Below are 17,453 nucleotides of genomic sequence, written 5' to 3'. Positions count from 1 at the left end.
AAGCACAGGGAACAACAGCAGCAGCAGGAACGGCGAATGCAAACAGAAAAATATCAAAACGATCCAACAAAACTTGAGTGGGGAAACGGGGTATAAATAATACGGGATTGATTGATTGACAAGCAGTGACAGCTGGGGGATGTGATTGAAAAGCGTGTGGACGGGAGAGAACCAATCAACGACGTCTCTGGGAAGAAGCGTGTGAATGGGGGAATGAAATGATTAACAGAAACAAATGGAAAACAGAGCGAGGTGGTTTAAAGGAACAGAGCGAGTAAGTGAGCAAGGACAGAAACCTCACACCATCAGGAAGGGCACAACTCTATCAGCTGAGTAACAATGTTCATAAAGTGTTGAGTGCTACAGTGTAGGTTAGTTTATTAGGACAAGTGCATGACAGTAAGGTTAGTTAGGGTTAGATTTTTTTATTTTTTTATTCAGATAATGGTTGAAGAAGTGCGTCTTTAGTCGACGGCGAAAGATTGGACGGGTTTCGGCTGTCCTAACTGGGGTGGGTAGTTCATTCCACCATTGTGGGGCAAGGACTGAGAATAGGCGACTCCGGAGCTTGGATAGGAGTAGGAATAAACTGTACATATACAGCACTGTTTGAACCTGGCACACAACATACTTCACATGTCATTTTTCTTTTTGTGGAGACGAAGATGATGAGTACCAGTCTTCTCCTCAGACATATAAAATCAGTTTTTCAATACAAGTACGACTCAAGACACAGAACATTAGTATGCGAAATAAAAAATGAACACAGATTTTGAGTGTGAATGAAAACTTTATTTTAACAAGATTGCAGAATGGGTACAATACAGTACGGCTCAATACACACAATTGTTAAGGGGATGCAGACCAGAGAAAGACGTTTGTCTTGTTTACATCAGGGTCATATCGACATAGGGACATACAGGTATTTAGTACCGATACAGAGAAGAGAAGGGGCGTGGCGCTTGACAGAATGATCGATGGGTGTTTGAGGAACTTTTGCCTAGTTGTAGCTGCTTTAAATAGGCCATAATCACCGCCGCTGAGCAATGCAGAGAAAGCAATTAATTATCCTGCCCTCCTCCATCTGCCTCAAAACAGAGGAGACGTCCTCTGTTTTTTTGTTAAATTGGGCGATCATTGATTGATTGATTGATTGAAAACTTTATTAACAGATTGCAGAATGGGTACAATACAGTACAGCTCAATACACACAATTGTTAAGGGGATGCAGACCAGAGAAAGACTTTAGTCTTGTTTCCACCAGGGTCCCCCATTTTCAATTCATCAGCTGACTTACTTAGTATTTGAAGTAAACCTGGCTATAGTCATGACAAACTTAAACAGTTGGTTGGGAATGTATGTCCATACATTGTTTGCTGGCTACATGTCACAACAATATGACCAATCAGTAGTGCAAATACTTGTCCAGGCCACTAATACTTGTCTACGCCACGAAGCCGGTGTCACATGAAACATGGAGAAAAAACACATGTCTGCGTTTGAATTGTACAAATCACTTCAAACAGAAGTGCCTCACGCTACAAATAAACCCTTACAGGCTACATCCAAAAAGAGAAAGCGAAAGGAGAATGGTGTTGCAACTTCAAAAGCCATCGCAAAACCGATCGCAAAGCCCAACAAGAAGAGAATCTCGGAAAAGAAGGCCATTAAATCGGCACACAGAGAAGAGGGCTCTAATGGGCATAAGAGAGCTGCAGAGGTAATGTGGGACCCGTCCAGATGTGAAGCAGCTTTCTTGAATCGATGGTGTTCCAGTCGGTGACAAATGTCACAAAAGTAACAGTACTGTATATCTGTATGTCATGAATAGATTAGATGATTCGATTATTATATCTGTATATTGTGTATGTCATAAATGTCATTATGAAGAATAGAACATGGGGGACCCTGATGTAAACAAGACAAAAGTATTTCTCTGGTCTGCATCCCCTTAACAATTGTGTGTATTGAGATGTACTGTACTGTACCCATTCTGCAATCTGTTAATTCAAGTTTTCAATCAATCAGTCAGAAGAGTCCATTCTCTTCGGTTCAAATAACAAACTCAGCAAGACCGACGGCTTCTCAGTTACAGTGGGTGACAATATTGTCACAAGGAAAGATGAAATTACCTACCTGGGTTCCATCCTAGAGGCTAATCTCTCCTGTGACAAAATGGCATCCAATGTAATAAAAAAAGTCAACCAACGAACTCGATTCTTGTACCGGATCTCCTCTCTGGTAAACAAGAATACCCTGAAGACTCTAGCAGGAGCACTCATTCAGGGGTACTACGACTATGCTTGCACCTCATGGTACCAAAGCACCTCAAAGGCGCTAAAAACAAAATTACAAACATCTCAAAACAAACTGGTCAGACTACTGCTTGACCTTACTCCTAGAACCCACCTCACCCCTGCACACTTTGACAACCTAGGATGGCTTAGAGTAGACGACAGAGTACAGCAACTTGAAATGGGCCTGGTCTACAAGATACACTACACGACCAAGGTACCCATGTACATGTCAAAATACTTCCCAAAGGTCAGTGAATACCACGATCACAACACCAGAGGGAGCTCCACAAATCATGTTAAACCCAGATTCGGCTCAAATAAGGGACTAAACACGTTTCGCAATTATGCCACATCAATGTGGAACGCCCTACCCAAAGCTGTAAAGGAATGTGGATCACTACCCACTTTCAAAACCTCTCTCAAGGGACACCTACGGGAGACTGCAATTCAACACTGGCCCCTGTAAATATCCTAACCCAACCCCCTCCAATGTACAGTCATTTACCTAGTATAGTTTTGTCAATAGTCCAATGTACAATTTTGTTTGTTTGTACAGTGTCCCCCCCCCCCCCCCTCAATGTACAGTTTTGCTTGTATATACAGTGTGCCCCCCCCAACCACCTCCAATGTAGATTACCCAGTATGGTTGTCAATATCCCAGTGTACCCAACCCCCCCCCACCCAACCTCCTCCAATGTACAGTTTCTACGTCAAATGTATATACTCCCTTTTCCTGACTCCTTCTGTATCACAAACAGTACTGTATTTGCAAATCTGGTATGTCATAAATGTATAGATGTAGCAGTACTGAATATCTGTATGTCATGTATGTCATATATGTCCTGATGAATTGAAAATGGGGGACCCTGATGTAAACAAGACGAAAGTCTTTCTCTGGTCTGCATCCCCTTAACAATTGTGTGTATTGAGCTGTACTGTATTGTACCCATTCTGCAATCTGTTAATAAAGTTTTCAATCAATCAATCAATCAATCAAGCCTCGCCTCAAACCCGTCCACGCCTGGCTCTGCAGATACCCCCTACTCAAACCAACTCGCGCGATGACATCTGTCTGGAGGACTGCGCGCGCAGCTTTCCTAATCTCGCGGCAGTTGTGTGTGCATCCGGGAAGATACGTACAAGTGATCTAAGTAAATACGTCTACATTATTGTTTCATTTGGCGAGGTGTAAAGCAAAACGTGTGTTAAAGAAAGGTAAGAAGTGCTCACGGCACGCGTTTGTTCAGACTTACGTGAAGCCGTTTTTGAGGTCTAATTTGAGATATATTTCCATGTGAACCTTGCTAGCTTGCGTTGCTAACATGTTTGCTAGGCCATCTTGAATGTTATCATGTGTTTCAATGAACTGCTGTTGGCCTGATCTTCTGCAAGGTGTGTTGAGTAGTGTCAGCTAGCGCGTTAGCTAGCAAGCGAAGCAGTGTGGTGTCCTTGTGTTTATTCATGGCTTTTTACACTCTGTCGGGGATTGCAGAATGTCAGATAGTGAAGAGAGCGACTTCTCCGGTCAGAGTGGAGGCAGCAGCGATGGAGAAGCGGAGGAGGCGGAGGAGAATGAGGTATGCTAACGGTTAGCCAGATAAGCTAACTACCAGTACCAGGTCAGAGTGACTGAACGATAGCTAACGTAATAACGCCGTAATTGTGTACAGTTTTCACATTACTGATTACTAGCTTAACCAGTTAATGCTTTGCTAAATATAGACAACGGCAATGTGTAAGGTAAAATAAAGTTGGTCATGACATGGCCAAACTTGTACTTTACGTGTCAATCACATAGCTGACTAACTGGTAAGAAGAACAACATCAGTATTTTGTTTAGATGTCGTGAAATAAGTACACTATCTAAGGGTTCGCTCAGCTGATTGGATAAAGTGGGAAGGGATACCACTAGAAAATGGGTTTCTGTTTACTGCAGAGCGGAGGGACTGGGAGACCAATGTTCCTGACCAGTCAATCTATATCAGTGATGGCTGTTGGAATGTAGAGCTATTTAACACTATTTTGACCATACATACCACTTACAACACCTTTTAAGTGGGTCCTTCTGTGGCCACTGTGGCTGGTGGCTAGTGCTACTGTCACCACACCAGCCCACCTTTCACAATCTGGCCTGACCTGGCCAAAGCCGGGCTGGGACTGTCGTATCATCATGGTTTAGCCTGTGTACCACAGTTGGTGAATGATGTGAATTTTGAAAGGTTGCCTAGCAATAGGAGAGTTTACAAGAAACCCAACGGAGACACAAATCCAATCATACTATACCATGCTAGCCCAAGGCGTTCGTCTACAGTGGACTACCCTAGTAGACAAACTTAGCAGCCACAGGAAAAACATATCCACATGCGGCTGCTGTTAACCCTTTCACTACCACACTACAGAAGGTTAACCTTTCACTACAACACTACAGATGGTGTGGTAGTGAAAGGGTTTTAACCTTCTGTAGTGTGGTAGTGAAAGGGTCAAACCTTTGTCGCGTGGCAGTGAAAGGGTTAACCCTTTGTTAGTGTGGCAGTGAAAGGGTTAATTTCAAGCCCGGAACACATCCGTCTGAGCCGCTGAATATCTGTCCAGGAACTGGAAGAGACGGCGAGCCCAGTGGGCAGCGACAAGGTAGCGGAGGAAGAGGGGGAGGACCTCATGGAGGAGGAGGACGAGTATGACGAAGAAGAGGAGGAAGACGACGACGATCGGCCGAGGAAGAAACCGCGCCATGGCGGCTTCATTTTGGACGAGGCTGGTATGGAAGACGGACTCAACTGGGTCTTTTCCTTTTTAGATTAATTTAATTTAAATGTATGAGGTTGAAATAATCTCTCTCTCTCTCTCTCCAGATGTGGATGATGAGTACGAGGATGAAGACCCTTGGGAGGAGGGAGCCGAGGACATTCTGGAGAAAGGTGAAGATGCACACAAATTGTCAAAACATGATATCTTTATACGTATAATCTGAAGGTAGGGCTGGGCAATATGGCAAATAATAGATGGCACGGTATGCAGAAGGAGCTTTTTAACTAACAATACATATTACGAGAGGTGCTTAACACATTGAGTGCCACGGACGCGTTTTGTCGTTAGTTCATGCCGACCTTTGAGTGCCCCCGACGCTATATAGCGTTTGTTTGTCTTTTTTTTTAAATTTATTGGCGATTTTAATTCATATTTCATCAATCGAGCCTCAATTGGGAAGATACCGCCCCCTATCGTCTCTCCCTGTGTAACTGCACCCCATTACTTTACACTGACAGTTTCCTCATTTTACTTTTCCCTCAAGCCAACTGAAGGATCCATTGTGCTCGCCGGTAGGGCTGCACGATTTTGGGAAATAATCTAATTGCGATTATTTTTTATTTATTTTTTTGATCCACTTTTTCTCCCATTTTCAATTTTTCTCCCATCCCAATTTCGTATCATCCAATTCAACCCTCCCCTGTCTCGAACGCTGTTTCTTGCCTCCCACAAGCCGGCTGCAATGTGGACTAAGTCATACATAGCACGAGTCCCCTCCGATACTCGAGGTAACAGCAGTCGCATCTTTTCACCTGCGCGGTGCGATCTTTCAGCGTCGGGTCTGCGCTTTGGAGGGGCGCCGCCCCCATCGCTTCCTGATTCTACTGCGCAGGCGCACCAACCGACCTGTAGGAGTCGCTGTCCACAACGCCCGATCCCCACCCATCAGTTTCCCACCCCCTAATACTGCCAATGTGTATTAGTACGGACGACCAGCTAAACTGAAAGCAATGTGGAGCGCTGGGCTCGAACAGGCGAACCCAGCGTCTCCTGTATTCGTGGTGAGCGCCTTGCCCACTGCACCACGTAGCCGCCCCTAATTGCGATTTTTCTGACAGATATTGCGATTGCGATTAAATTTGCGATTATAATAATTTAAAAAAAATACGCAGCACCACAGAGGTTTATTGTAAAATGTGGCTTGCATCTGGCCTACGCTGTGGGTCTTTTTGGGACACTGAGCCTGAAAATGTTTATTTTTACCTGGGAATCGATACCGGTACCCAACGGTACCTTTTTTTTCTGTACTTTACTCTCCCTCTCTGAAGTCTAAACTTCACAACACACAATCTAAAACCCCTTACCTCCCTCTCCCAAACCGATCTTGTATCTCAATGGGACTTCCTGGTTAAAAAAAATAAAAATAAAGAATATATGCGATTTTTTTTTGTTTTGTGATTTGATAATTGCATCATTCCAAATCGCGATTTTGATTTAAAATCGATTAATCGTGCAGCCCTACTCGCCGGCCCGGAAAACGTGTGGATTATGTATTTACAGTACCCAACACTGTAATCAATAAGCGTGATCGATATTTGGAATGGCGATCAGGAATTGGAATAATCTTTTTGGATAACATCTGATCTCGGGTAAGGAATCTATTTTACCAGTCTTAGGATAATCAGAGCTATTTTCACCTATATATAACCGTTTGCCCTATGTGTGTGTGTGTGGCTGTGATCGCTGATGAGGAAATGAGAGAATCGATTTTTCAGCCCGCCTCTATAGCGTGCATAAGTACACATATACTATCGATAATCTAGCGTTTATTTGAAAATGATTCATAAATAGGCAGAAAAATTACAACGTGTTTGTGTATGCCAGAATATTCCAGTAAATGCCGTTTATCACGAAATCTTTATATTTTCCTTGAAAACGAGGGCTTTTCAAAATGCTATAAAACGGAAATGAACCGATAAAAAAAAACAATCCGTTTCGACAATGTTGACTGCAAACAAGTCATTGATAAGCGACAGGCAGATTAGACACATAGCCATAATTCAAGACAGAGATTATGCGTTCACAACGCTATCATTGAAGTGGGTGCTGGCATTAACCATGCTTTACCATGTTAATGGCCGGCACTGAAAGTGTTAATGGTATGGAATCTATGGATGAGAGGTAGGGTTGTGTACCGTTCACATGAACCGATACCGGTACCTGTGAATTGATACCGGTACCCAACGGTACCTTTTTCGGTACTTTCGTCTCTAAACATTTTATCTACCTACCTCAGTTGTAAAAAATGAGTCCAAACTTCAAATGATTTATTATCATTATTATTTATTTAGAACAATTTGTATATATAATATTGCAGCGAGCGTTGCAACCGTTTTTCGGCTTGCCATTGCCCCGACTGCTTTGTTGTTGTTTAGTGATGCACCGATGTGAAAAGTGTGTCCGATACCGATAACCGATATTAATATTGCTGTTCTGGCCGATACCGATGTCGATATCTCTGTATAGAAAACACTTTTTTATGATAATCAAATAATGAGCTATTTTCCAAAACGCATTTTTTTTCTTTTGTAACTTATTTTCAGAAATGACTGATATTTTGAAACTATTTAAGGCCAAAAAAAATAAATAAAAAAAAATCCTTTTTTTATATATATATATCGGCCCATATCGGCCCTATCTTGATATCGGACCGATACCGATGTGTGAAAAAACTGCCATATCGGCCGATATTATATCGGCGGCCAATATATCGTGCATCACTATTGTTGTTGAATCAAGTCAAATCCTAGGTAAGTGTGTATTGTGCGCCGTGAACGTGCGGCACACTTCATAGGTTTCGTTTTGTGGTAAACGAAATGTTGAAACGTTGAATATATATATTTTTTTTGCGTTACCGAAATGTGGCACCGGTGGATCTCACGTGAATCTGTACTCTGTCGATAGTACCGACGTGATTCGATAGATACCTTTAAAAGTACCGGATTCGGTACCCATCCCTAATGAGAGGTATGGATGATCACATGTTAATCCCTTGAAGTCCATGCCCTTTTGGGAGGCGGACGGGTTGGCAGCAGTAGGTGCCACATGTAAGAGCCATTACACCATCAGCAAGCTGAAAACCTAACTTTCAGCCAATTGTTGACCTCCATTATATTTTGGTACTGCCCCTCTGAGCGATCAATCACAGCTATTTTGACATAAAAGTACAAAGAAGTCAGTTGGTTTAGTGCCAGTTCGCAAGGTGTGATGGGATATCCTACTCCACCTAAGGATTCACTGCATGCTACCTTGAGATGTGGCCAAAACGAGGTACATTGAAAAGGTGCTTCCTATGCGTTTTGAGATGGCATATAAAGCCGCGTTTGCACCGCTGAAACTTTATTAGGAACAATTTGATCACAAACTTGTTGCGTTTGCACTGCAGGGACCAGGGTCTAAGTTCCAGGAGATAATTTTGCCCCCAAAAAGATCCTGCTCCAGGGGTAGGACTTTTCTGACGTCCAGGTACTTTAGGGGGCAGTGCTTGCGGCTTACTATAATAGACTGATATATCTAGTGACCTATGCCCAAAAGTGTTTTACCCCCAGCAAATATCTTAGTTACAATTTAGATTGTATGAACTCCGGTACTTGAGGTAACAGCAGTCGCATCTTTTCACCTGCGCAGCTCGATCTCTCAGTGGCGAGGAGTAACGCGTGGGAGGCTCACGCTGCCCCCGACACTTCCTGATTCCACTGCGCAGGCGCACCAACCGACCTGTAGGAGTCGCTGTCCACAACGCCCGATCCCCACCCATCAGTTTCCCACCCCCTAATACGGCCAATGTGTATTAGTACGGACGACCAGCTAAACTGAAAGCAATGTGGAGCGCTGGGATCGAACCCAGCGTCTCCAGCATTCGAGGCGAGTGCCTTGCCCACTTCGCCACGTAGCCGCCCTATACCTATGATAACTATACCTATAATACCAGCGTCCGCGTGGATAATGCCCCATTATGTGATCTATTTTAGGCTCATCACATTAGACTGCAGGATCATGTGTGATAGTATCAACATTAATATGTACTTTTTATCATTAATTCAGACAAACAAATTGTGTATCGCAATTCACAATATCAAGAAATCTCACCATACCATAACAAAGTTGGGATGATAATTGTAAATATATGTGTATTGCCCAGCCCTATTTGAAGGATTCAATTATCCATATTCAGCCACTGTGTGAATATTGATAATTGAACTCTGTTACGGTGCATGCAGTGACTCTTGCTAATATTTGTGTGGAATCTTGAAAGCATTATGTGTAAGATATGCCTGTGATCATATTTGGCAGGCAGGAAGTTTCTCATGTTTATAGTCTTCATACTATATTATGAAGCTTAACAGCTGTTTGAAATCCCTCGTGTGAGATTAACCCTTTTACTACCACACTACAGAAGGTTAACCAACAGCCTGTAGTGTGGTAGTAAAAGGGTTAACCTTCTGTAGTGTGGTAGTGAAAGGTTATAACCTTCTAGTGTGGTAGTGAAAGGGTTAAGATATAAGATTTGGTCCAAACATCTCATACTGAATTATATACTTTTAATTGATGTACTGTGAAATGCCATTTTCAGCCAATGATATACGACTGCCTTCTATAAGTGTTTCTGTTTCTCTTATTACCATGTCCTGAATTTACTTTGGATGAACTGTTTCAGGTCATGCTAATAATAATGTGAAACAGTATAGGCGAAATCATGTATGGACTTATGTATTATTATTATTATTATTATTATTATTATTATTATTATTATTATTATTATTATTATTATTATTATTATTATTATTATTATTATTATTATTATTATTATTACTTGCATTAGTAGTGTCTGACTGTGTTTTCCTTGTCTTATCAATATCCTCTCTATCGTGCATGCCCTCTTCAGTTAACGGTAAATCCACTCCTGATATTCACGATTCTTTGTATTTCCCAGTCAAATAGAATATCAGCTCATGATAAAACCTGCAACCACATTATGTTTTTTTTTTATTTTTGTTAAAAAAAAATATATAAATCCCATCTCAGCACAGCTGTGTCTGTAAACGTGTATCGGTCTAACCTAATGGAGCACAGAGGGCAAGTCCATTATTGGCTTTGTGTATCATTTAATCCCTGGGTTCTCAATCTACGTATCGGGACCTGAAATGAGCCGTACGTCTATTTCTGGGAGGTCTTTGCTTGAGTTCTGGTGTATTATAATGAGCCCGGGACCAAGCTATTTTTTTTTATTGTTCAAATTTAGCCAGGTGGTTAATTTGTGTTGTGACAAACTCATGAATCTAGACTACAGAATCTATATGATGATAGTTATTTAGTTTGAGACGGCTATACAATTCATGATTAGGTACGAAAGCATACTGCTGCCACACCAGAAACGGAAAAAAGGATCAGTATCACATTATAACGTGATAACTTATTATTTTAACATAAAACGTTTCACGTTTCTGTTTCTGGTGTGGCAGCAATACGCTTCCGTGCTTAGGTACATTTTTTATAATAATAATAATAGTACCGTAATAATTAAATAATAACCTACGCAGAGAACCCAGTGTGATCATTTGCCTGACCCTGCTACCTGTTGTGACTGGGATGCATGAGCGGCATGTCGATGCAATGTAGCTGGATAGTTTTGCCAACAGGTAGGAATTTGTGCATGACCCTTTTTGTTCTTTAAAGGAACACGCCAACATTATGGGAATGCGCTTACCTTCTTCTCCAGAGTCGTGTCAAGAAGATGGATACCAATTCCCTCGCTGTGCATTCAGTAGAAGGCTAACCGGCTCCAAGCTAGCTCAGTTTAGCGCAAAGTAATTGAAGTGCATACGTATCAACTGGCCTAGCTTAAAACTCCAGGAGAGGTGTTTTTGGCCAAAGGCTAGGCTAGCCAATCTGTATCCACTTTCATTCATTTGTGGTAAGCCAGGCTAGCTCGCAGCCGGTTAGCTTCCTACTGAACGCACACGGAGGTAAACGGGTCTCTTATCTTTTGACTCTGGAGAAGACGGTAAGTGCATTTCCCATCAATTTGGCGTGTTCCTTTTAAAGCCTACTCGGTTCTCATGGTGCATACATACACTGGGAGCAACTCGGTCGAGCAGTCACCGGAAATCCATACATTTTCAATAAGAGCTGAGCGACCTGGGAAACTCTGGTCCGAGTTTACAAACGGTCAACTAGTTATTTGCTCCCCAGAAAACGTTGACCACTACAGGACCTTTTTGGCAGCGATTGTCAGCCGACATCCCATAATATTTCTGACTGCCCACGTCTCCCTACAGACACAATGATTGTGGACCGTCTGTGTCCAAAACGACTAGAATGTTGTTTTATCATTCTTGGCAATTTTTTTTAAGAAAAGTCGATAGCGGTCAACGTTTCCCGGTGGTCCTACAACTGTTGTTACCATGACTGCAGAAATAAATGTCTCTCAGTCAAACAAACAAAGTTTGTCAGAGGGAAGCAAAGTTGTTGTGATGGGAGGATCAAGAAAAGAGGGCGGGGTTTGAGATGTGGGCCAATTGGAGCCTATTAGGTTATATAATGACTCATCAGCCAAGTTGCTCACAGGTTGTGCACACGATCAAAATGCTCACACACACACACATCTTCTCCCCCACTGAAGGCGATACTGTCCTCCTCCACATGCTTGGAGAAGTTGCATTATGTGCCACAGGCCTCAGACGAATGCTAATGTTTGGACTAACTGATATGTGATTTCAGCTTTGTCATGGCACGTCACAATGCATAACTAAAAATGTAACCCTCGCCTCACCCAGGGCTGGATATCTTTTGGAACATTTCCCATAGCAATGCTGATAACCTTGAATTTGATACTTATATACCATACCACAAGGATACATGTTTGATACTCTACATCCTAATAGTTGTTTTTATTTTAGTCCCAACTATGTTTCCTATAAAGGACGACCGTTCATATCTTAATATACTAAATACACGTACCGTATACAGTATACACAGTATGTTGGATACAAAACTATATGTCTGGTACAAAATCACTGGTAGTGATTGGATGCCAAAACAGCATTTGATTTGAGAAAATTCTTTGATATCTTGATGGCACTGTTTTTCGATACCCAGCCCGTACCCCTGCTTCTGTCCTCGTCTCATGCGGTCATCATTAATATGTTCCCTTTTTGTGCCCCCCCCCCCCCATCCTGTGTTCTGTTGATCCTGCCTGTGCTCCTGTATGCCGTACATTGATGACTGTCATTTGGCTTCTCTCTCTCTCTCTCTCTCTCTCTCTCTCTCTCTCTCTCTCTCTCTCTCTCTCTCTCTCTCTCTCCTTCCTCTGTGCCCTGCATTTGTTTCTTACCCTTCCTCCCCCTTTCTTCCTTCTTCCTGTTATCAACCATTTCTCCTATCTGATCATCTCATCCTATTGCTCATCCTCCTTTCATCCCCTTTCCTCATCCTCTTCCCGTTTCCCCCGCCTCCCTCCCCTCCTTGTTTATGTTCTCCTTCTTAATCTAAATCTGCTCCTCTTCTCCCGCTCCTGGCCGATCCTTAGCAGAGGAGGCAGAAGGTAAGTTGTCTATGGTGCCACTGTCATCTCTTTCATTACATGAATGCTTGGGATGTTTAGAAGCCTATGGTGTTTTGATGACTTAACCAGTGTCATCATTTCTCCGTCTGGCACTATCCGTCTGCTGTTAGTCTGGGGAGCCGGGGGCATCTGGCTAGTGTTTCATTTAATTTCAAACCTTTATTTAAACTCGAAAGGCAACTGAGGTTTCCATTATTTCCAGTCACATCCATTGTACATACAGAGATAAGCATAAAAAAGCAAGGATAACAAATCAATTAAAACACATACAACTTGATTGACAAAGGTTGGGGATCAAGGTTCTAAACTCTGCAACAGAGGGGAGAATCTCAAGCTTTAAGGACTGTTGGAGTTCATTCCATGAGCTAGAGGGGCATCATAGCAAAATACAGATTTACCCAGTTCAGAGCAAACCCAGGGACCTTAAGGACCAGCCAGTCACTAGAACGGGTTCCATAGGTTCTAAAATTCCATTCCAATAATGATGTTGGAGTCGGAGAGGACCGACCAACCTTCTCGTAAAGGACACAGTGGTGAGTGTCATATCTATCAGTAGTGATGAGTCTGAGGGCAGAGTGATGGACAGAGTCCAGGGATGTAAGGGTTGAGTGCAGAGGTTTAAAGGGGAACTATCTTACTATTTCTTTCACTATTTGGGCAATTTTACACAATTCCTGTGAGTCTATGGAACACATCTGTAATTATAATTTTTCTTTAATTCATTGTTTTGTATTTCTAATCAAGTACTGTAGAGCAGCAGTTTCTGCCCTTCAAGATTCCAAGCTGTTTTTGGCTGGGCTCCGCCCATACTCGCAATGTGCTTTGAGTGACAGTCACCCACTGCACTGCACTGGCAGATACCTTTTGGGGGAGAGAGATAGAGAGACTAATTAATTTTGCCGCTGGGGGGCATAATCCCACGGGACAATGCATTGGTAACTTGTTTCAAATGACAATATATACCACGTGAATATTATTGCACGGATCGGAATATGCGTGGGAGCGTGCGCTATGATATTTTGCAACAGGTTGACGTGATACAGCAAGTGCTCACTGCTGATACTACGAGAGAGAGATAGAGAGGGAGACACGGATAGATAGATAGAGGGAGAGAGGAGAGATCGCTCCGAGATCGCTCCGAGACGAGTCACACCATATGAGAGCCTCTCTCTCCCTCTCTCTTTTGAGGAAGTGTCAGTGACAGGGAAACCGCTTCCTCATTATTCCCACTCGCTCCGTTGTTGAGCGAATTGTTGATTGTGGGTGGTGGCTACAACAACCACAGAGGGGGCTGAGATGTGCAGATCATCAGCACCTACTTACGTCAGGGAGCGAGTAAATTCTGAATGGCTTGGTTCAGTGAGGGAGGTTCTTGTCTGAGCTGAACTGAAGAAACTGGACTAGCTAGAGATTTCACATCTAGTCAGTGTTGGTACAACCCCACATTGCTAGAAAACAATGCAAACCACTGGAAAAAGCCATTTATCAAGTTTCAAGTTCAAGTTTCTTTAATAGTTGTCATACAGAAGTACAGAATACTTTCATACAAAATGCTTCTTACTGTTACGCTCCAGAGACTGTGCTAGACAAGATAGTATCAAACATAGTATAGCATGTAATTTAGAAGAAGAAAATGAGGTCACAGTGTTCGGTATAGACATATGTACAATGTTCTGAGTTACCATATAATATACAATACTATGCAGTGTACTAATGTACAGTACTATCTAGTGCAAAGCAGAAATGGGATGAGGTACAATTTAGGTACAATTTACAGTAAGGTGTACGAGTTGTAGTGCAATCCTTCATCAATAAATATAAAGTGTGGGGAGTGGGTGCTACAGTGTGTTTGTTTAAAGTGGGTGTGTGCTATAAAGTGTGTGGAGTGGGTGCTACAGTGTGTTTGTTTAAGTGAGTGTGTGCGTGTGGATGTGTGTGCTATGTGCGTTTGGTGGTTGTTGTTGTGTAGTGTTCATTCATTGTTCGTTTAGCAGCCTGATGGCCTGGGGATAGAAGCTTCTTCTGAGTCTTTCTGTGCTCGCCTTGAGACTCCGGTATCGCTTGCTTGACCGCAGCAGTTCAAAGAGGCAGTTGTTCGGGTGACTGGAGTCTTTAATGATTCTCTTAGCCTTGCCCTTGCAACGCTTGTTGTAAATGTTCTGGAGGGTGGGGAGCCCCCCTCCAATTGTGCGTTCGGCTGAACGTGTCACTCTTTGTAGTCTGCTTCGGTCTTGTGCAGTGCTATTCCCAAACCAGGAGGTGATGTTGCCGGTCAAGATGCTCTCTATTGTACATGAGTAGAAGTTCTTAAGGATCTTCTGACTGACTTGGAACTTCCTTAGGCGCCTGAGGAAGTAGAGGCGTTGTCGTGCCTTCTTCACAACACTGTCAATGTGTGTGGTCCATGTCAAGTCCTCGGATATGTAGGCTCCGAGGTACTTAAAGCTGTTGACTCTCAACCGGTGCCCCGTCGATGCTGAGGGGGCTGTAGTCCTTGACCCCCGACCTCCTGAAGTCCACAATCATCTCCTTTGTTTTGCTGACGTTCAGGGAGAGGCTGTTTTCCTGGCACCATCCCGCCAGGACCTTGACCTCTTCCAGGTAGGCCCTCTCGTCGTTGGCAGAGATCAGGCCCACCACCACTGTGTCGTCAGCAAATTTGATGATTGTATTGCTACTCCGCTGAGCCACACAGTCGTGTGTGTACAGGGAGTAGAGGAGGGGACTCAGAACACAGCCCTGGGGGGCCCCTATGTTGAGGGTGATGGATGAGGAGGTGCAGTTGCCTGCTCTCACCACCTGGGGTCTGCCAGTCAGGAAGTCCAAGACCCACTGGCAGAGGTCATAGTTCAAGCCCAGGTCCCTGAGCTTGGCTATGAGTATGGAGGGGACTATGGTATTGAATGCCGAGCTGTAGTCGATGAATAGCATTCTCACATAGTTCCCCTGCCTCTTGTCCAGGTGTGATGCTGCTGTGTGCAGCACATGGGCTATGGCGTCCTCCGTGGACCTGTTGGGGCGGTATGCAAATTGCAGGGGGTCCATGTTGATGGGGAGGGAGGAGCAGATGTAGCCCTTTACTAGCTTCTCAAAGCACTTCATGGCTATGGAGGTGAGAGCTACAGGGCGGTAGTCGTTGAGGCAAGCAGGCTTGGATTTTTTGGGTACAGGGATAATAGTGGACTTCTTCAGGCAGGTGGGGATGACAGCCTGTTCTAAGGACAGGTTAAATATGTCAGTGAATACTGGGGCCAGTTGGTCGGCACAGACTTTTAGGACGCGGCCGGGGATGCCGTCCGGACCTGCTGCCTTCCTGATATTCACTTTTTTAAAGGTCCGCCTCACCTCATGCTCTGTTACCCTGAACACTGCGCCTCCATCAGCAGCCGACCCCCCCCCCCCCCCCCATTGCCGTGGCTTGTGAGCTGGTGTTGTTATTACCAGCATCAATAAGATAGTTCCCCTTTAAGCACTCCTACCACTGCAGAGAGCCAGGTTAAATTCCCCGGCAGTGGTACCTCCGGCTAGGTCGGGAAATAAATGAGAAAAGTATATTGATTTCTGTCTTTGATAAGGCACAAATAAAAATAAATTCATTAAAGGGGACATGCATTATAAATAGACTTTTCCAGTGTTTAGCATGTTTTCCTATCAATTGGGGATTATATCAATGTGGTCTGTGTCGTTAATTATCATATTGATTCATCAGTCTAGTCTCGAGTTCACGAGATCCTCCCTCACTCAACTAAGCTGTTCTGATTTGACAGTTTTGCTGACATGAATATAGCACTGATTTGCATAACTAACACCCCCTCTATGGTTAACAGCGACAGCAGAGCGAGTGGAAATATCTTCACTTCCGAGCGAGAGAGATGGAGAGAGAGAGAGAGAGAGAGGGACCCGTCTTCTCTCACACACACGGAGCGTTTACACAGGTTGTGTGTAAGTGCTCTGTGCCTCCGTGTGTCCCCCTCTCTCTCTTTGTCTCTGTCTCTCTCTCTCCCTCTCTATCTCTCTCTCCCTCTCTATCTCTCTCTCCCTCGCAGTCGGGAGCACCAGCATATCACTGTAATATCTTTGTGCATGCTCCCACGTGCACGCCCCCCTATTCCGATCCATACAATAATATTCACAGGGGTATATATTGTCATTTGAAACAAGTTACCAATGCATTGTCCCGTGGGATTATGCCCCCCCCCCTGCGGCGAAATTAATTAGTATCCCCCTCAGTCTCTCTCTGTGCCAGTCGCAGACTGTGTGGACGACTGTCACTCAAAGTGCTTATGGGCGGAGCCAGGCCAACACAGCCTGAAATCCAAAGGGAGAAAAATGTGGCTTTTGAGTACTTGATTAGAAATATAAAACAATGCACCTTAAAAAAAAAAAAAAAAACGTACAGATGTGTTCAATAGACTCACAGGAATTGTGTAAAGTTGCCCAAATAGTGCTAGGAATAGCAATGCATGTCCCCTTTAATAAATCGCTAGCCTAAACTAGCTTAGCATTGGGAACAGTATAGCATCCCTGACGTCACCCGCTTCAGTGCATTCTCCTAGTTAATTTTCACCATGGGCATGAAAAATATGAACTCTTCCCAAATGACAACACTTGAGAGGTTCATCTTCAAAACCTTTTCACACTGTAGTTTTCTTTGCATTTGAAAAGGCTTCCTGGAAGCATGTGTTGTCCGTGCTGGTGGTGCAAGTCAGTGAGGAAGCCAGCCGCTTCTCTCGATACGGGAAACGTTTTTTCAAACTGTTCTATTGCCCATTCTTACTATTACG

At 43.5% G+C, this 17,453-nt stretch overlaps 1 protein-coding gene across 1 annotated transcript in view; it reads left to right on the top strand.

Annotated features, from left to right (window-relative positions):
• The first annotated feature begins 3,399 nt into the window (after window positions 1–3,399).
• supt5h (SPT5 homolog, DSIF elongation factor subunit) overlaps window positions 3,400–17,453 on the top strand; it is a 67,738-nt gene continuing 53,684 nt past the window's right edge. Inside the window, exons 1-5 of the mRNA XM_084314654.1 lie at window positions 3,400–3,512; window positions 3,790–3,874; window positions 4,890–5,055; window positions 5,150–5,215; window positions 12,634–12,648. Of these exons, the coding sequence (XP_084170780.1) occupies window positions 3,791–3,874; window positions 4,890–5,055; window positions 5,150–5,215; window positions 12,634–12,648 (331 nt within the window). The 5' untranslated portion in view covers window positions 3,400–3,512; window position 3,790. The remainder of the gene's footprint in view (window positions 3,513–3,789; window positions 3,875–4,889; window positions 5,056–5,149; window positions 5,216–12,633; window positions 12,649–17,453) is intronic.

Source organism: Notolepis coatsorum (genome assembly GCF_963971535.1).
Source record: "Notolepis coatsorum genome assembly, chromosome: 1".
NCBI lineage: Eukaryota > Metazoa > Chordata > Actinopteri > Aulopiformes > Paralepididae > Notolepis > Notolepis coatsorum.
Note: the sequence above shows the minus strand (reverse complement) of the source record. Positions and strands in the feature narration are given on the sequence as shown.